Here is a 24115-nt window from a genome sequence, read left to right on the forward strand (position 1 = left end):
CGCTCCTATATATAGTCAACCTGGCCGTCTCGCATCCTGTGGCGACGGCTGTGGTGTTGTCTGTTTATTCTATCTGCAAACCGACTTCGGTAAGCGCAGATTCCTCGTGACTATGTTGGTATTAGTCATCCAGGTGTTGAAAACACTGCCTCTGGCGGTCAGTAGGAATGAAGTAGAACGAGAGTTATGCATATAACTAAGGTTCTACGAATTCCGGATGACCGCCAGAGTTGACTGTCACTCGGAATCTCGTTCTCGACGAAAAGATTTCATGAGGATGAACGCTGTGTGCCCCGCCCCTATATAGGTGGCGTGCGTGCACACAGGTCACGAGTGACTTTGTTGGTATTAATATTCGACCTATGCGCGAGCGCGCGATGATATCCAGGTGTTGAAAACACTGCCTCTGGCGGTCATCCGGAATTCGTAGAACCTTAGTTATATGCATAACTCTCGATCTGCTACTTTTGCTGTTTTTGAATTTGAATCCTGAAAAGTAACCGGTTTGGACATTTCCACCCGACATAGACGATATGCAGTGGTTTTTCATGTCAATGACTCCCAATTTGATATGTATTTGGCTGCAGACCCCCATCTGAAAATAGCTCAGTATAATACACTGTTAAATGGTTAAACTGATTGTGCTATATTAACACATTTTGCTCGGTACCCCCTGGAGCCCCTTCAAGGACCCCTTGGGATCCTTGAAGCTCACTACAAGCTTGTAGATAGGCTATTTTCAAACATTTTTGTGCTTTTACTTTTGGTACTTTAAGTACATTTTGATACCAATACTTTGGTACTTTTACTCAAGTACATTTTGAATTCCGGACTTTTACTAGTAACAGAGTATTTCTATATCGCAGTATTGATTGACTTTTACTTAAGTAAAATATCTGTGTGTGTGTGTGTGTGTGTGTGCGTGAGTAGAAGTACCCGGAGAAGTTGTACTTTGAGGGTCTGGCGGACCAGGTGAACCCCCCCATGCAGCTGCAGTCTCAGTACCTGCCCATCTACTTTGGCAACGTGTGCCTGCGCTTCCTGCCCGTGTTCGACATCGTCATCCACCGCTTCCTGGAGCTGCTGCCCGTCTCCAAGTCCCTGGAGACCCTGCTGGACCACCTGGGAGGACTCTACAAGTTCCACGGTGGGTATAGAGGGTGCACTGCTGGTTCCTCTGGGTCAATAACCAGTGTTGTTTTTGACAGCAAATTTTCATTTAGTTTTAGTCATAGTCTTTTGAATACAATTCCATTTAGTTTTAGTCATATTTTTGTCACCTGAAATGTTTTAGTTTTAGTCGACTAAATATCATAAGGTATAGTCGACTAAATCTACAGTTGATTTAGTCGACTAAAATGTATTGTGGTGGTGCCTTGATGATGGCGTCGTAATGGCTGATTTTACACTTGGTTGCATGCTGAAAATAGCAGATCTACAAGCTCACAACGCGTCGTGCTGCGACGCGTTGTGAGCTTGTAGATCTGCTATTTTCAGAGCACAACACCCGAGCGCAACCAAACATAAAATGACTTGTCTTTTAGTTCTACTGGATCTCTTCTCCACTAGACCCTCTAACAGTTTAGTCTAGTTCTTATTTGTTGACGAAATTGTCAATATATTTAATCTTAGTTTTAGTCATTGTAGCTTAGTTTTTATTTTGTTTTTATTTTGTTTTCGTCAGTGAAAAAAGGTAGTCGACGAAAAATGTTCATCATAGTTTTAGTCGACGAAATCAACACTGTCAATAACGCAGGGGGTCTTCAACTCTTTTTGCAGGCCAAGGACCCTTTAGCTCAGTGCTTCTCACTGAGCTAAAGCCCCCCCCTGCCCCCAAAATAATCATATTTGAACTGGGAACCCCCCCCCCCCCCACCCTGACAAGCACTTGTAGGAGTTGAGGCATTGCATTTAGTTTGCCTCTGTTCCATTTCGCCTGTTTTCGGCACACAGCTAAGTATGGGGCTAGAAAAGAAATTTGACAAAAAAGTTAAAGATGCCATTAATAACGTGATGTCCTGGTTCACAAGTATAGTAATATAAACCTGTGTGTGTGTGTGTGTGTGTAGACCGTCCAGTGACGTACCTGTACAACACCCTCCACTACTATGAGAGACACCTGAGGGAGCGCACCAACCTGAAGAGGAAGCTGGTACACGCCATCATGTCCTCACTGAAGGTGGGTACAGAATAGCGTCCGGTCCTAATTTGTTAATGAATTAACCCATTTAGGTTCAAAAATTTCCTTCTAAATCCTAAGAGTTTGCTGCGTTAAAAAATGTATTTATTTTAATTTTTATGCAAAATTAAAGACAGGAACTGGACATACAGTACAGGAATGGAATTTATATAGATTTGTTTAAAAAAAAAAAACGTTATTGATTTCTTTTTTCTAAATTCTTTATCCCGCGATTTTTGTAACCCATTTTTTTCACCCGGTGCCAATTTCCTAAGTGATCCTGGGCACTACACCAGCCCTACACCAGTATTACACCTGTCACCCCACAGTAGGGAGGCCAGGGCCGAGCTCATGCTTCTTGATTTTTGTTTTTAATGAACATTTTCAGTGTTTTCTTTTATTTATTTCACGTGTCTATCGGCTACAGAGAAAGAAATACATCTATATTTTTATCAACATCTAAGATGACGTACACGTCTTCTCGGCAAACGCGAAGCTTACAACTTGGTCCACATGGGACATCAGCATATTGTCTCTGTCGGGTGGAAACCTCACATGTCCAAAGCTGTTATTTTTCAGGATTCAAATTAAAAAAGCATCAAAAGTAACAGATCTACAAGCTGGAAACGCGTCGCTTCACGCCGCGTTTCCAGCTTGTGGATCTGCTACTTTTGATGCTTATGTGTGACGCTGTAGTTTGATCAAGTAGGGCGTATTTTTATTTTATTAAAAAAACACAAAAAGTTAGAATATGGAGATAAGAGGTTTCTGCCCGACAACAACAAAATACAATATAGCATTTAGTGTTCCTTGGACAGTTGTTGTGATTGGTTGGTACTATGTGGGTCTCTCTCTGGTCATTTACGGTGTAATGTGAACCTTTTTTAGGACAACCGGACCCCAGGGTGGTGTCTGAGTGAGACCTACCTGAAGTGTGGCATGAACGCCAGAGAGGACTCCAACCCGTGGATCCCCGACGACACCTACTACTGCAAGCTGATTGGCCGCCTGGTTGACAATATCCTTCCCTATTGGCCGTTGGGGCTGTCCGTCCGCGCCGTACTCACAATTATGTCACTTAAAGACGTGGTGAAATGAAAAATACGTCCTTCACACTTTTAGAGCACACCCACGGTCATAATGAGGACATATCTATCATTAGATGCCAAAAGAAATTAGAAAAAGAAATACGAATACTAATGATTTGGGGAAAACATTTAGTTAACACAAATCTTCTCTTCTGGGTGTCGTCCCTGGCACAAAATATATTTTCAAATGGGGTGGTCCGTCCGCGGCCACAAATCCATGACATGGAAAATGTTTGAGAACCGCTAGCTTTTTGGTGACCTCCTTAACTTAGGTCCCCCCCCCCCCACCCATGGCAGGGAAGTCGCCGGGTCCCTTCCCCAACTGTGACTGGAGGTTCAACGAGTTCCCCAACCCTGCAGCGCACGCCCTGCATGTCACCTGTGTGGAGCTGATGGCTCTGGCAGTGCCAGGGAAGGAGGTGGGCAACGCCCTGCTTAACGTGGTGTTAAAGAGGTACAACACACACACACATACGAACACGCTTGTTTTACTATACAACATTTTAAGATAGTGATTTTATTATGTCTTCTTGATGAAATCCACCAGCAGCATTAATGTGTCTCATCCGTTTGTTCTCTGTGTTTCCAGCCAGCCTCTGGTACCCAGAGAAAATATCACGGCCTGGATGAACGCCATCGGACTGGTGATCACCGCCCTACCTGTAAGACATGCACACACACACACACACACACACACACACACACACACACACACACACACACATACACATACACATACACACACACACACACACACACACACACACACACACACACACACACACACACACACACACACACACACACACACACACACGCATCACACACTGTTATATCCGAATACATATACTGTACAGGGTCCCCACGGTCATGAAATTCCTGGAAATATTTTGAAATTAGAAAAATCTTTTTCCAGTCCTGGAAAAGATTTGGAATTTGTCTAGGGTCCTGGAATTTATCAAGGGTCCTGGAAAAATATTTGGCTATGCATTGTTTTTGGCAATTTCTTTCCAAAACATCTAACATTACACAAAATATGTATTTTCTTTCCGAACGGGCTGCGTGATTGCAGCCTAATGTATACCGGACGTGACAAAAATAACAGATCTACAAGCTCACAACGTGCTGCAGCGTGATGCGTAGTTAGTCAATTTTTTAGTTTTTAGTTTAGTTATTTATTTTTGCTACACTGCCTGTCTTTGGGCATTGCACATAAGAGTAAGAGACTCATTATTGCGCTGAATGTTATATATAATAATGTTATACAGGCCTGGAAATTGGGTTAAATATTCTGGAAAAGTTTTGGAAATTCATTGGTAAAAATGTGTGGGAACCCTGACTGTACATATTTGTAAGTGGGTTTGCCTAATCTCACCTCCCCCTTTCTACTGTGTGGAAAGCCTGGTTTTCATTCTGATCTGACTAGTGTCGTCTAGGCCAAGGGTTCTCAACCTTTTCAGGCCGTGACCCCCCAAAATAATCATATTTTAATTGGGGACGAAAAATGTTCGTCGACTACCTTTTTTCACTGACGAAAGCTAAATAAAAACTAAGCTACAATGACTAAAACTAAGAGTAAATATATTGACAATTTCATCAACAAATAAAAAAAAGACTAAAATGTTAGGGAGGGATCTAGTGGAGACGAGATCCAGTAGAAAAGACAAGTAAATTTATGTTTGGTTGCGCTCGGGTGTTGCGCTCTGAAAATAGCAGATCTACAAGCTGACAACGTGTCACGCTGAGACACGTTGTGAGCTTGCAGATCGGCTATTTTCAGCATGCAACCAAGTGTAAAATCAGGCATTACGACGCCATCAAGGCCCACCAAAATACATTTTAGCCGACTAAATCAACTATAGATTTAGTCGACTATAATCTTATGATATTTAGTCGACTAAAAATAGACAAAAACGAAAACATTTCAGATGACTAAAATATGACTAAAACTAAAAGACTATATCAAAATTTGCTGTCAAAATTAACACTGCCCCCCACCCTGATAAGCACTTGAAATGTAGGAGGTGAGGCATTACATTTACATTTAGGTTCCACAGATAAATATTGTGAAAACTCTGTGCAGCTCTGAGCTTGTAGATCTACAATTTTTTTTAAACACAATATTCTGAGATGGGTGTCCGCGGCCAAATACATATACTTTTTGGGTGGTCCTTGACATGAAAAGGTTGAGAACCACTGTTCTATGGGCATTGCCTCAACAGCCCTTTTCTCCCCCCCCCCCCCCCCCCCCTCTCTGTCTCCGTATATTTTCCAGGAGCCCTATTGGATCGTTCTCCACGACCGCATCGTGTCCGTGCTGGGCTCTCCGGCGCTGACGTCGGAGACGGAGTGGGCGGGCTACCCCTTCGCCCTGCTGGACTTCACGGCGTGTCACCAGAGCTACAGCGAGATGAACTGCAGCTACGTGCTGGCGCTGGCGCACGCCGTCTGGCACCACTCGTCCATCGGACAGCTCTCCCTCATTCCCAAGTGAGTGTGTGTGTGCGTGTGTGTTAGGTGTGTCACCTTTCCTCAGAAATGATATTCGAATATTGATCTTAAAAATTGGCAGATATTCGAATATATTCGAATATTATTTTTTTTCAAAAAAAAAAAAAATGTTTTCAATTTTTTTCTTCACAGAAACAATACAAAAAACATGTATCGAGTGCTCGGATCCAATAAAACAGCTTTTGTTTGTTTAATAACTTGATACATTGTTTTTTGTATTGTCCCTGTCAAATAAACATAAAACATAAATACAAAAACATTTTTTTTTCTTTTCGAATATACATATTTTCCCCATATTCGAGGAATATTCGATATTCGAATATTAATTCACCAGCCCTAGTGTGTGTGTGTGTGAGCATACTCATATTTGGAAGCCTGCGCCATTCATTGTAACGGTTTGGCCGAATGCAAAAATGGTCCGGGGTGCCATCCAGGCGTTTCACCTGACAAAATGTCCAGTAAACCAGTAGCCTAACCACTACATAAGGCTGCGCAAGAAGTGTTGGTGGTTAAATCCACACCCTATAAATCCCCACTGTAACCCCCAATCATTTGCAGACACCATAGATTGCCGTTATTATTACAAAAACGTATCTGTATTAATAAAGTTCAGTTCGGGTTATTTCACAGTTCAGTTCCACACCGACTCGCCACACAGTTCCCGACGGTTCCCTGTAAACCCGCACGGTACCAGTTTGTAACAAAAAACCCTCCGATCTGCCTCTGTCTCGCTGGTTAAATCCCCACTCCTCCGAGGGTTTACTCCCAACGGTCGCGGTGTGATCCGCCATTGAACCATGTATCCTCCGATCAGAGCAACCCGATCCATGCCACAAAACATAGCTTTGAGTGGCTACAGACAAATAAACACGCGTACCGCGCCAGCAAACAAAGGCAGCCAGTCCTCGCGGAGCTCCGACGAGACTTCAACTCTACTCAGGCAGGTAGAGTGACGTCATTCCATTCATAAAAGCGAGTGTGGCTGGGCAACTTCATCACGTGAATGAACTGAATACACACACAATCAGTGGGCGGGAGGGGGCGATGCTCCGCTAATCGCCACAGTATGTAAACTGACCACGAGAGGCCTGAAAATCACTGGCATGACAACGACTTGCTAAATATTGCTCTGTTTCAGCTGTTTGAGGCAGTTTGTCTGTCTGAAGGAGAAGGTGCTATATTATGTACCCATAGGTGCCCATGTCTAACCCCGTTAACATGTGATTCCCTGTAAATGAATATTAATTTGTGGATTCAAATAAAGAATAAACGTGTGTGTGTGTGTGTGTGTGTGTGTGTGTGCACTTGTACTACTATACTTGTGAGTGCCTTAATGTCCCCACAAGTATAGTAGAAATTTCGAAGTACCGTACACATTGTGAGGACCATTTTCCTTCCTCGCAAGAGAAATGGTTGTTTTATGGTGAAAAAAAAAAATATATATTTAAAGTTAGGCTTATGAACAGAATAATGTACCTATAACCACTGGGATTAGGATTAGACATTTACAAGTTTTAGTTATTAGAGATAGAGTTATGCCTGATTTACACGTATTTGCCCGCTGGTGTTGTGTGTTGTGAAAACCGCGACGTAGATCTGCTGTTTTTCGGTTTTCAGGGATACGGTTAAAAATGGCAATTAATCATAAAATCACTGTCTTAAAATGTTGATGTCCTCAAGTATTGTAATTCAAACCTCTCTGTGTGTGTGTGTGTGTGTGTGTGTGTGTGTGTGTGTGTGTGTGTGTGTGTGTGTGTGTGTGTGTGTGTGTGTGTGTGTGTGTGTGTGTGTGTGTGTGTGTGTGTATAGGTTCCTATCAGAGACACTGAGACCCATCGTTCAGACAGAGTTCCAGTTGTTGTACGTCTACCATCTGGTGGGTCCCTTCCTCCAGCGCTTCCAACAGGAGAGGACCCGATGCATGCTGGAGGTACTGTACACACACGCGCGCACACACACACACACACACACACACACACACACACACACACACACACACACACACACACACACGTTTGTATAGAGCAGGGGTCAACTGGTGGTCCCTGAACCATTATTTTATTTTGGAGAAACTTAGTACCATGGTATTTGAGGACAGGGGAATTAAATACATTATCATCTTATCAGTGGTCATTTGAGGAGGCTTATGCTTCAATTCCAAAAGTACTTAAAGGAGTAGTTTTCACCCAAAAAAATTACTTATTTTCTATCAATTACACACCCCATGAAGCCTTGAATTCATGGAGATTTTTTTGTTTTTGTCGTATTCCTAAACCAATAATTTGATGACCGGCGGAGTCGGTTTTTAGACAAAAACTAAAAAATCTCCATGAATTCAAGGCTTCATGGGGTGTGTAATTGATAGAAAATAAGTATAATTTGTTTACTTTAATACAAAAGAGTCCACAGAGTAGACTCTGTCAAGAGATTATATGAAAGAAACACATGGGAAGTTCTGGATGAGTTGTCAGACACAATTCACAGAGCTTAGAGCAAAAACCAAATGTATTTGACCTTTTACGACATATCAATGTGAGAGTGAGCGTGCGTGCGTGCGTGCGTGCGTGGTTAGTTGGTGAGAGGCAGGAATGCCCAAGCCAAGATCTAAAAGGCATTGACTACGTTGTTCAATATCTGCTTCCTGTATCCGTGAACTGAGATTGAGTTGATCCACTAGTGCATCTACTGTTGTGTGTGTTCCAGAATTTCTTGTTAAATGTAAACACAAATAAATATTGTGTGCGTGTGTGTGTGTGTGTGTGTGTGTGTGTGTGTGTGTGTGTGTGTGTGTGTGTGTTTCAGATCGGCGTGGCCTTCTACGAGATGCTCCAAGCGGTGGACCAACACAGCCAACATCTGTACTACATGGATCCAATCTGTGACTTCCTCTACCACATCAAATACATGTACACAGGAGACAGTGTGAAGGAGCAGGTGTGTGTGTGTGTGTGTGTGTGTGTGTGTGTGTGTGTGTGTGTGTGTGTGTGTGTGTGTGTGTGTGTGTGTGTGTGTGTGTGTGTGTGTGTGTGTGTGTGTGTGTGTGTGTGTGTGTGTGTGTGTGTGTTGTGTGTGTGTGTGTGCTATTTATTTCAAACCTTTATTTATGCTCGAGGCACTGAGGTTGCTAATGTGAAACCCAAGGATGATCGTGTACGGCTCCCATTTGTCCAAGACAACAACATAGACAAATACGAGGGAGGTTTCCCAATGAGAGTTTTTAAAATAAATAAAAGCCAATGTTTTTTACGTCTTACTGTAAGAGAGAAGGCCAGCCAACCGTGTCATGAAGTTCACAATGATGAGTATCATATTCATCATATGGCATCTAAACTGTCATTTAGATGCCATGTTATTTAGACAGATGCTAGGTAACATTTTGTACCTGGTAATTTGGTTTCAATGCAGAGATGTTGTAGCGCCTCAAGGTGGCGACACAACCGCCCACTTTTGACCTATAACTCTTTATAACTCTTTCGTACAATCAACACCTTTATTTCCCTGGATTCCTTGGATCATGGAACATATAGGCCTCGTTTGTGCCAGATTGCATTTTCTGCAATCTGGCAGAAAAAAATACCCTTTTTTGCACTACACCAACATATTTTGTCCAAAACTCACAGAAATCAGCACACATTATCTCTGGGGTCATGTGATCAAGGTGTATGAGTCCGATTTTTCAGGGCTAAAACTGACACGATTTCCAATTGGCTAAGACTGCCTTCCAAAGTTTGCGGGCCATGGGTAGGCAACCCGGGCTGGCACAGACCTGTTGCTCCGAGGAGGAGCACACTTTTCTAGTTTTGATAGTATATTGTTTAGACTGATGCTAGTTTACTGTCTGAGGCACTACACTGTCTGCATTTGATGTATGTGTTTTAAACACCTTGCTTAGTGTAAGTCGCTCTGGATAAGAGCATCTGCTAAATGCCTAAATTGTAAATAGGCCGGTCACAATTATTAACATAATCACAATTATTTGAGATAATCCCAATTTCTTTGCATAATCGTCATAACCGTAATGTTGATTTTCAAACATTTTACAAAAATATCAGAAATAACTGATGTACAAGCTATTTCCACATTTTTTAAATAATGTCAATGATGTGTATTGAAGTTATTAGTCATATCTGCCCTGTGCAATCATATTATGTTTTAAATTCATATTCAATGTTCAGTGTCAAAAACACAAATCAATTGTTATCTGTATCATTTGTATGACCGTTGATCGTCAATTTCGTAATCGTGACAACCCTAATTGAAAATTGTACAGTGACTCTTTCTCTCTCTCTCTCTCTCTGTCTCTCTCTCTCTCTCTCTCTCTCTCTCTCTCTCTCTCTAGGTGGAGAAGATCATCATGACGCTGCGTCAGGGCATGAAAATGCGTCTGCGTTTCATCACACACAGCATCATGGAGCCTTCCTCCTCCAACGTCAACGCCGCTCCCCCGCCGGCCGTCACTTCCTCTCACCCACCACCCGCGTCCTCGGTGTCGTCCCCCTCATCCACACAACACACACACACGCCCATGTCGGTGGCCTAGACGCGCGCACACACACACACACACACACACACACACACACACCACACTCTCACTCACAAGTCGGTCACCTTCATCATCAAATGTGTGAGATAGACACATCTGTTTAAAGATTGTAGAGTTAGATTTTTCTAAAGTTGACGTGCAACATTGTAACATATAAAATGATCTTGTGGAGAAGTTGTTTTTGTCCATTTTCTTGTTTTGTAAACTGCAATCATGACTTATTTTTTACGTCTCTTTTTCTCCAGACACAGATTTTCATGTGACCTCTAAGATTAATGTCTAAAACATTGATGGGTAGCAAAATATTGGAGCAAAAAAAAAAAAAAAGGAGTATGTAACCTAGCCATGAATGCCAAATGTTTATTATGTATCGTGTTTTCAATTACATTTTGTCTATTAACCACTTTGGCCCTGGTGTCCCAATTTTGTCTTTATAGGTGAACTTCTTCAAAAGTATTGATGATCTTCAAGCTCACAATGACGTGTGAGCATTCTGAGCTTGTAGATTAGCTATTTTTTGTTATTCTTCGAACGAGTGTATAGGGCTCAAGTGGATAAATTGATGTTTTTATTCTCAAATTTAGAGTAGCCAATTATTTTTGTACCCCTTTTTGTCCCCTATTTAGTTGTTACGCCAATTAATTCCTCCAGGCACATTTCTGTGTTAGCCACTGTTGTTTCACCCTACTGGCCTCACCTGCCAGTGAGGAGCCCCCAACGGGAGGACATAATAATAATAATAATAATAATAATGGAAACCTCACACGTCCAAAACTGTAAACTTTTCAGGATTCAAATTAAAAAAAACGGCAAAAGTAGCAGATCTACAAGCTCAAAACGCCCCCCCGCCCGCCACCTGCCTTCCCTCCCCCCCAAACACGGCACATCGTGTGGGTATAGACCAGGGGTCTTCAACAGGGGGTCTGGGACCCCTAGGGGGTCCTAAGAGTTACTACAGGGGGGGCCACCAAATCTGTGTAATATGATTATTCTTTTTTTTTTACATGAACCACTTGAACCCTAGCTTCCCTTTTCTGAAGAGAACTTTAACCAAAAATAGCCGATCTACAAGTTCACAACGCCTCGCGCTGCGAGGCGTTGTGAACTTGTAGATCGGCTATTTTTGGCAAAGAGGTATAGGTGGTGTAGAAAGGGGGGAAAAAAGAGCAGACCAAGTAAAAAAAAAAAAAAAAAGGTTTAATCTGAAACACAATTTTATACAATATAGAGGGGGTCCCTGCTTCATCTCTCTCAGCTGGGGGGTCTTTGCCCCGAAAAACATTGAAGACCCCCTGGTATAAACGCTCGGAAATCCGGATGCACCACAGTGGATAATAATGAGACCCTACACTCCCAGCGGTGGTGGTGGGCAGGTATTTTGCCACTGCTCCTCCGAAGACGCCCTAAAAATGGATGTGAGACGTTGGAATAACATTCAACGGTTTCCAGTACGGACATGTGTTGTAAATAATATGTCATACGAAGTTACTCTTTGTAACTGCTATTGGGTTTGATATCGTTTTGGGATCCAACCGCCTCCAGCTCTGAGCATCCAGTGCCTTCTGGTTGGTTGATAGGACACTGCATTTCTGATTCTCTGTGTCTGTTCTTTTCTCTGTTTGCTTTTTTTTTATTGTACACTGTTATATTGACTCAATAAAGAGGATTTTGTAATTGGCTCTGCTTTTATTTACGGTCATTCAGTTTGTAAAGTTAACATGACAATCAAATACAGACAACAGTGGATTTGATGCAGTGTTGTTTATGATTGAGAGTGCGCAAACATGAGCACATCACACCCATCCTCCGTTCACTCCACTGGCTTCCTGTTACTTTCCGGACCCAATACAAGATATCCCTTGTTGACACATCAGTGCATCCACGGCAACGCTCCCTCCTACCTCAAGGAACTGGTCTCCCTACAACCCTCGACCCGCATCCTCCGCTCTTCAAACACCAACCTCAACACCCACAAGGCCAAAAAGCCTGGTCGCCCCCGAACTGTGGAACGACCTCCCTGTCCACCTGAGAGCACCACAGTCGGTTGACTGCTTTAAGAGAGGACTAAAGACCTACCTTTTTAACAAAGCTTTTACTGGTTTTACCTCTAGGCTTTATGCCCCATGTTTTAATTGGATGTTTTTAATGGTGTGATGTTTCTTTTTAGGCAACTGCCTATTGTAGCACTATGATATTTTGTGCATTATAAATAAAATCCATTACATTATTATATGTACTGTACTAGACAAGGGCGTTGGCCTTTCACCAAGGCCAATTTAAAGGGAATATTTTCCCAATGCATTGAACAAAACAACCCTGTTATCCTCAGGAAATATACTGTATTTAATTACCTTTTTTATTTTTTATTTTGTACTTATAAGGGTATATATAACGATACAAAGAAAAGAAAAAAAACTTTGAACAGTATTAGCATATTTGTCTATGGTTTGTTGTGCTGTTGCTTGTATAGATGTTTGACTGTTTATGAACAACAATGGAAACAAGGCTTTTGGCTCTGGCTTTTCTGTCATTAACCATTTGGCTTTCAGCACACAGCAAAGCACAGTGGCTCACTGGGTTAAGAGCCCGTCTGGGAAATCGGAGGGTGCAGGTTTGAATCCTGGCCCTGTCAAAGTCTCCCTAACATCTTGACAAAACTGGAATACTTTGTTTTTAAAGCTCTGGCTTTTGTGTCATTATATCCATTTGGCTGTCTGAGCTCAATATGTATGGTGGCTCACTGGGTTAAGAGCCAGTCTGGGTGCCAAGAGGTCACAGGTTTGAATCCCAGTTGTTTCAAGTTATCCATGATATTTAAAGAATCTTGACAAAATTTGAATTTATTATTATTAAATACAAATCTTCTTATGGGAGCCCTTAGGCACTACATTTCAGATTGGGGTATGCGGCCAAATTCATATCGTATATTATATTTGCGGGTCCTTCTCATGAAATGCTTGAGAACCACTGTATTTGAAGGGGCAGCCATAGAGTCGGAAGAGCTCTTGACTTCAGATCATAAGGTCATGGGATCAAATCCCAGTATAGGAAACTGAGCATCTGAGCAATCTGGCTCCCACGGGTCTACTATTTTTTTTTTCGCCTTTATGGCTATTGCCATTGACAACGCATTGGGCGCTTAAAATTTAATATTTCAAAAACTACAAATTATTTAAAAGTAAAGATCTCAAGCATACATGTCCACAGTAAGGTGGAATTTTAAAATTGTGAATCAAGTTTGTAGGTTAAAGTATAACTGTCACCTGTCAAGAAACACTTTCACCTAGAAACTCCATTCACACGTTTTATAATTCATCTTACTGTGGACACAAATGCTTGAACTTTTTAACTTTAAAATGTTTTGTAGTTTTTGAAATATTTAATTTTAAGACATCTGAAAACTTCAACACCTCGCTGTTCCTTCATACTTATGGTTTTACAGAAAGACACCTCAACTCATTCAGTGCCACCCTACCACTGCGCCAACGCACCTTTGGGCCCTCAACAGGTGTATTCTAGTGCTTTTGAGTTGCTCTTTTGTATTTTGGCCTTGAAAATGTCAAAGTACTACAACATTGAAGTATGGGACGACTGGGATTTGAACATGGTTAAGCACAGAAGGTCCTGAGTTAAAAAGCAGCAAGGAATTCTTTCCAACTCTTACCTGACTCTTGCACCTTTATATAATCTTTTAGTGAAGAACACGCAAGTGAACACAACAAGTAAGAACCACTGTAGTGCAGTGGTTTAGATATACAGGACTTCTATCCAGAGGGTTCCTGTTTCAAATCCATCTAGAACATTTTTCCAACTTTTACCTGACTCTTGCACCTTTATCTAATCTGTCAGTGAAGATCGTGCAAGAGACCAGAGAAAGCATGAACCATGGTGGAGCAGTGGTTAAGATATAGGCCTTGCACATAGAAGGTCCTTTCCAAATTTTACCTGGCGCTTTTACCTTTATCTAATCTTTCACTGAAGGCCACGCAACTGAACAGAATGAGTGATACAGGTCTCGTAACCAGAAGGTGCCGGTTCAAATCCAACCTGGTTATTAGAGTTAGAACTAAATATTTCAAAAACTACAAATTATTTCAAGGTAAAAATCTCAAGCATACATGTCCACAGTAAAGTGGAATGTTTTAATTGTGAATCAAGTTTATAGGATAAAGTATGAAGGAACAGCAAGGTGCCAAAGTTTTCAGATGTACGTTTTAAAAGTGAAATGTCTCAAAAACTACTTTTAAAACATACATCTGAAAACTTTGGCACCTCGCTGTTCCTTCACACTTGAACTCTGCCCAGCTAAGGTTTTACAGAAAGACACCTGACATTTTTTTTTACCATTGAGCTAATAGAGCCTGCCTGCTTGCTCAGGGGATAAATTGGATCTTGACCATCAGGTCAAAATTCGTGTCAGATCCTGATAGGTCTGAGATCCAGATACTGTAGGTGAGACATGACCTTTGACACGATCTAAATGTCTCAATAGAAGGGCAGGGAGACGAAATACAACCACCCCAATTGTACAAGTTATATTGTATTAAAGGGATAGTTCACCCCCAAAATGACTTTTTTTCTATCGATTAGTCACCCCATGGAGACTTGAATTCATGGATATTTTTTAGTTTTTTGTCTCATTCCTAAGCCAATAATTTGTTGACCGGCAGCGGTTCCGGTAGGAGACACAAAGAGTCTACTTTGTGCTTCCTACCGGAACCGCTGCCTACCGGCCCGCTGGTCATCAAATTATCGGCTTAGGAATGCGACAATAACAAAAAAATATCCATGAATTCAAGTCTCCATGGGGTGACTAATCGATAGAAAAAATATTTTGTTTGGGTGAACTACCCCTTTAACCTACTCTACCATACAGATTGGACACAATTAAATTCTATTCATTAAAATGTCATATATACTGTCATAGCTACTGCTGCATTTTGTCACCAAGTAGAATAAGACCACACAGTTTGGACAGAAGATGGCAGTGTTAGGTCACAGAAGGACATATTTTGTGAAGCTGATATTCCTTTGGATTCTTGGCACAGCTTGAGCTTTAGTGAATTTTATCCAGTATTAGCAGAGGTTTATTCGTGCAGGGTATTCTTTATTCCCAAATTGTTTGATTTGCAGTCTTGACAGACTGAGCAGAATTGACTGGATAAATATTAGACATCTCATACATTTAGGGCAATACTTAATCTACCTTCTGTATAATGTGCGAATATTTGGACTACATATATTTACATGATATCATGTTTATTGATTGAAATGTTCATTAATGTGCTCTGTCCAGGAAATAATTAAAGTAAATAAAGCATTGCTGTGCCTTCAACTGTGGTTAATGAAGCACATTGGACAAATACCAGAGTTCTGTCAACAGCATTCTGACGCACCGTGAGGGGGTTGCCCATCCTCAGAGGCAGTTCACTTATGCCCCATGTTATACTTTGTTACATGATGGTGTCACACAGTGAAAATAGAATATCTAAAAGGTGTGAGGGACCTTGTAGATATAATTTCTTTGCTCTTAAAAATAATAATATTTTTTAAAATATTTGGGGACAAATAACATTTCGACAATAATGAGTAATGACATGCCCAAAATTGTATTGTTTCTGTTTTTGTGTAAGTTAGACAAATTGAATGAGAGGATTTGTTTATGTACTAGGTATAAAATATGTCAATGTGATTTTATGCACTTATGCAATTATGCTGTCTCTCTCTGTGAAGTAGAAGTGTGTGTTTGACTAAATGTGCTATACAAATAAACTTGCCTTGCCTAATGTTGTCTGTAATAACTCAAAACTTAATTTCTTGATTACTGCATTACTATCAAGTATCCGTTTGATTTACAGTCACTCTACAGTAGAGTCTAGAGCTAGACCATCTCGAAAATATCCATTTTATTATTAATGCAGTTCTATTGCAGGGTATTGCAATAGAACTGGGCTATACTGGTATAGTAGATTGTCTCAAGAAGAGAGTTTGTAGTATAGGGCAGTTAAGTAAGTGTTAGGTTTTTGTTGTAAGTAGTATTTTTTTGTTGGTTAAGTAGTGAGGTTAAATAAAGGATATGTTATGTGTTAAATAAAGTTTATTTATTTGATTTGTCCCGGTATATTGTTTCTTTTAAAGACCCTTTCTGTCTAAAAATGTGGAGTCCTCAATAAAAACAGGACATGTTGGTTGGTTGTGTATTGACAAGGCAGTTAGCTGCATATACTTTCACTTTTAGTTGTGTCTGCAGGATCATTTCTGGGAAATCACCTGATCTGCTGTAAAGCACGGGTTTCTCTACCCCCTCTCACACACACACACACACACACACACACACACACACACACACACACACACACACACACACACACACACACACACACACACACACACACACACACACACACACACACACACACACACACACACACACACACACACACACACACACACAAAATGTTTTCCTTCATACCGCCCACACTGTGGAACGAGCTGCCACCCCATGTTAGAGTGTCTCAAACCCTGCCTGTGTTTAAATCACGTTTGAAAACTCACTTGTTCTCCTTGGCGTTTGAAAATTCTGATTGAGAAGCTGCTGCTTCCCCCAGGCATTGTGTCAATCGTTGTCTTGTTTATTGTGTGTGTTCTCTTGTTTATTTTAGTATTTTACTGAGTGTACAGCACTTTGGTTCAACACTGTTGTTTTTAAATGTGCTCTATAAATAAAGTGGATTGGATTGGATTGGATTGGACACACACACACACACACACACACACACACACACACACACACACACACACACACACACACACACACACACACACACACACACACACACACACACACACACACACACACACACACACACACACACACACACACACACACACACACACACACACACACACACACACACACACACACAGAGAGAGAGAGCTGTATGAGAATGCTGCCATGCTTTTGTCAATTGTGTTTGCTGAAGCTGAATGTATTGTGAAAAGTGAAAAAAAGAAGAAAGAAAATGCTTTTAAAGAGACAATGTAGTCAATTATAGAGTTGAGTAATATTTAACCCAGATGTCTGCATCCTTTCACTTTCAGTTGTGTAGAGGGGGATCATTTCTGGGAAATTGCCTGATCTACAGTGAAGCACACATGTTTGATTTATAGATATATGTAGAATATACTAGTATAGAGGTATATGACTAAACAATATGAGTTATAAATGTGAATGTTTCTACTTGAGTTGTAGACAGTTGAGAAGGGGCACTAGGAATTAATGTATAGTCTACTACTTTTTTTGAACAAGTGATGCATAATTTATAAATGTTTTGTCTCCACCAGGCCAAAGGCATGGCCAGGACTATATTTTGCACCATGTCCGTCCGTACGTCCGTGTGTCCATCCGTCAGTCCGTCCGTCTGTCTGTGAACAGCTAATCTCCGGCAACGTTGGCTTGGTCGCAGCGAAACTGTGCACACAATTCAATTCAATTCAATTCAAAGGGCTTTATTGGCATGAGAAAACATACGTTTACATTGCCAAAGCAGAAAGCATAATACAACAATACAGCAATACAATCAAAACAAAAAATATGTACATTTGAAAGTCAGAATCTTCAATAGATCAATTTCTATGTACCAAGATCACTGGGTGCAGGTATAGTGCCGGAATATACCCAATGATTAGTCTTTAGGGTGGTTGTGTTCCGTTTTATATCCTTTTCCTATCACAGCAACTCACGAATCTTGCTGCTGTGTTTGCACATTGTTGTACTTCGCCCAGCAGATATGGGAGTTTTTTGTCATTGGTCATGTTTTCAAAATCTCCGTGTGTGGTTGTAATCTGTGGGAAGTATGTGTCTCTGATGTCTTGGTACAATGGACAGACGGTTAGGAAGTGTAGCTCGGTTTCCACTTCATTTTGTGTGCAGTGGGTGCATAGTCTTCTCTCGGGATACAGGTCTGCCTGTGACGACCTTTCTCGATCGCAAGACTGTGCTCACTGAGTCTGTACCTAGTTAAGATTTTTCTTTGTTTTGGGTCAGTCACGGTGCTCAGGTATTCTGCCACTGCGTATTCTCTGTTTAGGGCCAGATAGCATTCTAGTTAGTGTGGTTGCCCGAATGGGCAACCAGACTATTGTTTTACAGAAACTTTATTCTTTCGCTGTTTCTAGATAAACAATATTTCAAACCACTACTCCTCCCACAGTTTAATTTTCCCAATTTTGTGCCATATGTCAAAATGACCGGCCTCACCGGGAATCGTGCGCTTGTATAAGGCTAAGAGATTGGTTGCATAGTTTTATTGATATTGATTTATTAGTGCATTAAATGTCCCCATCCACTTTAATGGAAAAGTGAAAAAACTCAAATTCAAGTATTTTTTGCTCTGAAACCGTAAGAGCTATAGTTACCAGATTTGGTGGGGAGGTTCATGATTTAGTCCGAATTATAATTTTTTTTAAACATTACACCTACATATATTGATATGATGACATATTTTCCACAATTTTGAATTTGCTTCAAAACACACTTATTGCTCCTTTTCCTACAGATTTTTCCCAAATCTCACAAAAAAACGGTACACATGATCTCTGGACCCATGCGATAATCTGGACCGAAACAGAATTTTGATAGTCCATACCGTTCGTCCGTAAATGGCTTCGAAAGTTAGCGGGAGGGGCCCGTTTTACAAAAAAGCCCACAAATCACGAACAAAACGTCCAGTCAATCCCAAATTTGAATCACATGTCAAGTGTGGTTTACTCAACAAATCCCCAAAATAATTTCCACTTTGATCCATAGGGGGCGCACACCGTTTGATGCAAAAACCTTATGTTGGGGGATCAATCCTCTCAAAATGAAACGCAAGTGATCTCAGGAGTGACGTGACAATGTAATTGGCGCAGCCTCCGACGGTATTCCTCCCAGCGTATTCCTCGAGTCCCGACCGGCGTCGGCGCAACCACACTTTGCAATTGCCCTGAATTGCGACGCGTCTAGTTTACTCTGCTTTTGTGTTGCTTCTTTCCAGTGTGTCAGGTAGTTTTCCTTTTGCTGTTTTATAATTTGGTTTAGTCCAATGGTTCTGTTTGTGTTTGTGCCCGGAGTTCCAGGGCCAGCTGGCTGAGGGGGCATCTCTCTAGGGTTTCGCTGTGTGTGAGTGCCTTGTTATGGAGTGCATCTAGGTCGCTTTCTTTTAGGTGGTTGTAGAACTTAAGTGCTCTCTTTTTTATTTTGATAATTAGTGGGTATCGTCCTAATTCTGCCCTGCATGCATTATTTGGTGTTTTTCGCTGGGTACGGAGAATGGATTTGCAGAATTCTGTGTGTAAGGTCTCGGTTTGGTGTTTATCCCATTTTTCAAGGTCATGGTTTGCTAATGGTCCCCAGATCTCACAACCATAGAGGGAAATTGGTTCTATCACAGAGTCCAGTATTTTAAGCCAGGTTTTAATTGGGATGTCTATTTTGATGTTTCTTTTGATAGCATAGAATGCCCTTCTTGCCTTGTCTCTCAGGTCCTTTACAGCTTGGTTGTAGTTCCCTGTGCTGCTGATGTTTAGGCCAAGGTAGGTATAGTTTTTTGTTTGTTCTAGTGGGATTGTATTTAGGAAAAATTGATGGTTTTGGCGGCTGGATCTTTTTTGAAATATCATGATTTTAGTTTTAGTTAGGTTCACTGTCAGGGCCCATGTCTGGGAGAATTTGTGTAGGAGATCAAGTTGCTGCTGTAGTCCTTCCTTGGTTGGAGACAGCAGCAGCAGGTCATCTGCAAAAAGTAAGCATTTGATTTCTGTGTTTGCCAAGGGGATGCCTGGAGCTGTGGACTGTTCTAACGTTTTTGCTAATTCGTTGATATATATGTTGAAGAGTGTTGGACTCAGGCTGCATCCCTGTCTAACTCCTCGGCTTTGGGGGAAAAAGTCTGTGTGCTTTTCGCCTATTTTAACTGCACATTTGTTGTTAGTGTACATTGATTTTATGATGTCATAGGTTTTCCCCCCAATGCCACTCTCCAACAGTTTGTACATCAGACCCTCATGCCAAATTGAATCGAATGCTTTTTTGAAGTCGACAAAGCAGGAGAATAATTTGCTTTTGTTTTTGTTTAATTGGTTGTCAATTAGGGTGTTTAGAGTGTAAATGTGGTCTGTTGTGCGATATTTTGGTAGAAAGCCAATTTGTGATTTGCTCAGGACATTGCTTTCTGTGAGGAAGTTTAGAATTCTGTGGTTGAGGATCATGCAGAGGATCTTTCCGAGGTTGCTGTTTACACAGATCCCGCGGTAGTTATTTGGGTCATATTTGTCTCCACTTTTGTGGAGTGGCGTTATCAGCCCTTGATTCCATGTGCTGGGGAAGATCCCAGAGCTGAGCACGATATTTAGGAGTTTTAGTATGGCTATTTGGAATTTGAGGTCGGTGAATTTGATCATTTCATTTAGAATACCGTCTGCCCCGCAGGCCTTCTTGGTTTTAAGTGTTTTTATTTTGTCTTGTAGTTCTTTTAGGTTGATTTGAGAATCTAGTGGATTCTGGTAGTCTTTTACGGCTGACTCTAGGTTTTGTAGTTTATCTTTTATTTGTTTTTGCTCTTTGTTCTTCTCGATTGGGCCAAAGAGGCTAGAAAAATGGTTCACCCATATATCTCCATTTTGGATGGGTAGTTCGTCCTGTTTTAGCTTATTAAGTCTGTTCCAGTTTTCCCAGAAGCTGTTTGTCTGTATGGAATCCTCGATATCTTGCAGTTGGTTTCTAACATGTTGATCTCTTTTTTCTCTTACTGTTTTCTTGTATTGTTTCAGTGTTTCCCCATATTGGAGACGTGTGTTGTGGTTGTCTGGGTCTCTGTGTTTTTGGTTTGATAGTTTCCTTAATTTTTTCCTGAGATTATTGCAGTCATTATCGTACCATTTGTCATTCTCAAAAAATGTTCTGGCTTTCCTGTTTGGTACTTTTAGGTTTGCTAGTGAGGCTGTTAGTTCAAATATATGATTGAGGCCTTCTACTGCCCTGTTTACACTTTCACTGTTTTCTTCAAAGGTTTTTTCTAGGAACTGATCCAGTTGTGATTGGACTTGTTTTTGCCTAATAGCATTTTGGAAAGCTTCTGCGCTGTGTTCATTCCATTTGTAACGTTTTTTTATAGTATGTAGTTTGTTTGGCGTTTGTTCTTTGTGTCTGTGTGTTGATCTGTTTAGATAGGCTGTGGTTCTGTTGTGGTCTGACAGGGGTGTTTGCGGGCTGACTGTGAAAGCTCTGAGCGATGCCAGGTTTATGTCCGTGATAAAGTAATCTACCGTGCTGTTTCCCTGGGATGAGCTGTATGTATATCTACCGAAGGAGTCCCCTCGGAGTCTACCGTTAACGATGTACAGACCCAGTGAGCGACAGAGCTGTAGCAGTTGTGACCCATGTTTGTTTGTTGTTTTGTCGTGATTGTATCTCGGGGGACATGTTGGGGAGCTGATGTGTCCCCCTCCTGGTAAGTGTTTGTTTCCCTGTGTGTTGAGGGTGTCAGGCCCTTGTCCTGTTCTGGCATTTAGGTCTCCACAAATTACAATGTGACCGTGTGCCTGGAAATGGCTGATATCCTCTTCTAGTGTGGGGAAAAAGTCCTCTGTAAAGTAAGGGGATTCAATTGGGGGGGATGTAGGTGGCACACAGGTAGACATTTTTTTCGGTTGTGGGAAGTTCCTTGTTTAATTCCAGCCAGATGGAAGAAGTTCCAGTTTTTACTAGCTTAATGGCGTGGATTAGTTCTGATTTGTACCATATTAGCATACCTCCAGAGTCCCTTCCCTGGGTGACTCCTGCCAGTTTTGTAGATGGTACCACGAGTTCTCTGTAGCCAGTAGGACAGCCAGTGGGGCCGTCCCCTCTGTGCCATGTCTCTTGTAGAACAATGATGTCTATGTTTGCAATCTCTTTGGCAAAGTCTGGGGTTCTGCTCTTGATGCCAAGGGCAGTCGACCTCAAACCTTGTATATTCCAGGATGATATAGTGAGTGATTTGTACTCCATTGTTCACATTGTTGTTACATTCCAGAGGTTCTGCCCTGGGCCCATGCTGTGTAGAATTCCCTGAACATCTGCTCGATGCTGTGTGTGCTGGGGATGGCTCTGGTCACTGCCTGTGCGTATGTGTATGGTTGGAGAGGGAGGGGGAGAGTGGGCGGTGGTGAGGCTGATGCAAGAGTGTATGGGATGGACATCAGTGGTGTGGGTGAGCTGTGTGTGGGATGAGGTGTGGGTGGAGCAGTGAGGATATGCATCAGGGGTGTGGGTGGGCCGCCCTGTTGTGTGGCATGGGGTCTGGATGGGGCGGAGGGGTGTCTAGGAGAGGGTCTGCTAGGTTGATAGGGGTGGTGACGTCTAGTAGAGTGTCCTCTGTGTGCAGTGCGGTGTCCTCTGGGTGTAGGATGTTGTCCACGGTGGTTGCGTGTGTAGGGTGTTGTATCTGTAGGGTAGTCGCGGTCGAGTGCGATGTCCTTCAGGCTCTTTGCAAAGGTTGGGATATCAGCCTTGCGGATGTGTACCTGGTCGTGTAGGCTTCCCTTGTGCAGGGTTGGGTGTTCTGCGAAGTGGACCTTACTCTTCCTTGCACAGATTCTGGAAGTCTGTGCGTTGATTGCGTTGATGTAGTCGTATTCGACGTCGCCTCTGTGTAGCAGTGCCGAGATGACTACTTCTGCGTTGGGGAATGTTGAGGTGGCTTTTTCTATCATTCCCTTGGTAGATGTGACCATCTCGTGGTCTTCCTGTACCCATATGTCGTTTGTGCCGGTGTGGATAATTATATGGCTGGGGGAGCCCAGCCGGTCCCTTGTCAGTAACTCCATTGCACGTGCTGTGTTTCGACATCTGATGTGTTCAACTCTGTGCTTTGGGAAGAGCTTTCTTGCATCGATTTCCCATTTGAGTCAGTCAGGAGTACAATTTCTGGTTTTTGTAGCTGGCGGTTTTCTGGAGGTGTAGCAGTGGGGGAGGGTTGTGGTGGGTCCTCTTCTTGAACGATCTCTTGGGAGAGTACTTGGCTTTGAGGTACCGCTGATTGGTCAGGGTTATCTGGTATTTCTAACCCTTCCTGCTGATTGCTTTTGGTCTTGCTTCCCTTTCAAGCTTTTCTATCTCTCTCCTCAGTTGCCCTATTTCCTTTTCTGTCGTTTTCCTTAGCTGTTCTGTGTCTTTTCTCATACTTTCCCTAGTCTCTGCTATTTCCTTTTCCTGTCTTTCTTTTAGCTTTGCTAGCTCCTTTCTCATGTCTTCCTTTAGCTGTCTTATCTCCTTTCCCATATGTTCCCGTAGCTGTACCAACTCCTGTCTGAGCGTAGGCTCACTCTCTGTCTCTGTCTGTTCTTGCGTATACCCCAATAGCTGTTGCTCCATCTGTACTTGCCTATATTCTAATCTAAAGAATTGGTCATTCAACTTGGTAAGCAGGTGTGGCTCTATGGTGTGAGCTTTTGTGGCACTGATTGGTGGGGGTGGGGGTGGACTCTCTACTGTGTCTGGATGTATTGTCTTGTCTATGTCTATACTGGCTGGAGTGCACTTTTCTTGTGCCATCTCCCTGATTTTGGTGAAGTCATTCTTTATGGGTGTTCTATTTCCCTGGATTGTTACTCTTCCAGTTTTGTAAATGTTTACAGTGGTGGTTCCTTCCTCTGAGTGCATTTTAAGGCTACATCCATCAGTCAGTGGTACCTTTTTTATATCTGTGTAGTGCTCTTGTGTGGCTTCAATCCATGCCTGAGGTCTATGTGTGAAAAAGATTAGGTTTGTTT

General features: G+C 41.9%; 1 protein-coding gene across 1 annotated transcript in view; it reads left to right on the plus strand.

Moving 5' to 3' along the window:
* Positions 1-10526, plus strand: part of med23 (mediator complex subunit 23) — a 46239-nt gene extending 35713 nt beyond the window's left edge. Inside the window, exons 22-30 of the mRNA XM_080453487.1 lie at positions 931-1147; positions 2070-2179; positions 3068-3197; positions 3556-3721; positions 3857-3929; positions 5543-5757; positions 7588-7708; positions 8581-8712; positions 10118-10526. Coding sequence (XP_080309613.1) covers positions 931-1147; positions 2070-2179; positions 3068-3197; positions 3556-3721; positions 3857-3929; positions 5543-5757; positions 7588-7708; positions 8581-8712; positions 10118-10318 — 1365 coding nt within the window. The 3' untranslated portion in view covers positions 10319-10526. The remainder of the gene's footprint in view (positions 1-930; positions 1148-2069; positions 2180-3067; positions 3198-3555; positions 3722-3856; positions 3930-5542; positions 5758-7587; positions 7709-8580; positions 8713-10117) is intronic.
* Positions 10527-24115: the final 13589 nt, after the last annotated feature.

The sequence above is a fragment of the Gymnoscopelus braueri genome, assembly GCF_963280865.1.
Source record: "Gymnoscopelus braueri genome assembly, chromosome: 16".
In the NCBI taxonomy this organism is placed as follows: Eukaryota; Metazoa; Chordata; class Actinopteri; order Myctophiformes; family Myctophidae; genus Gymnoscopelus; species Gymnoscopelus braueri.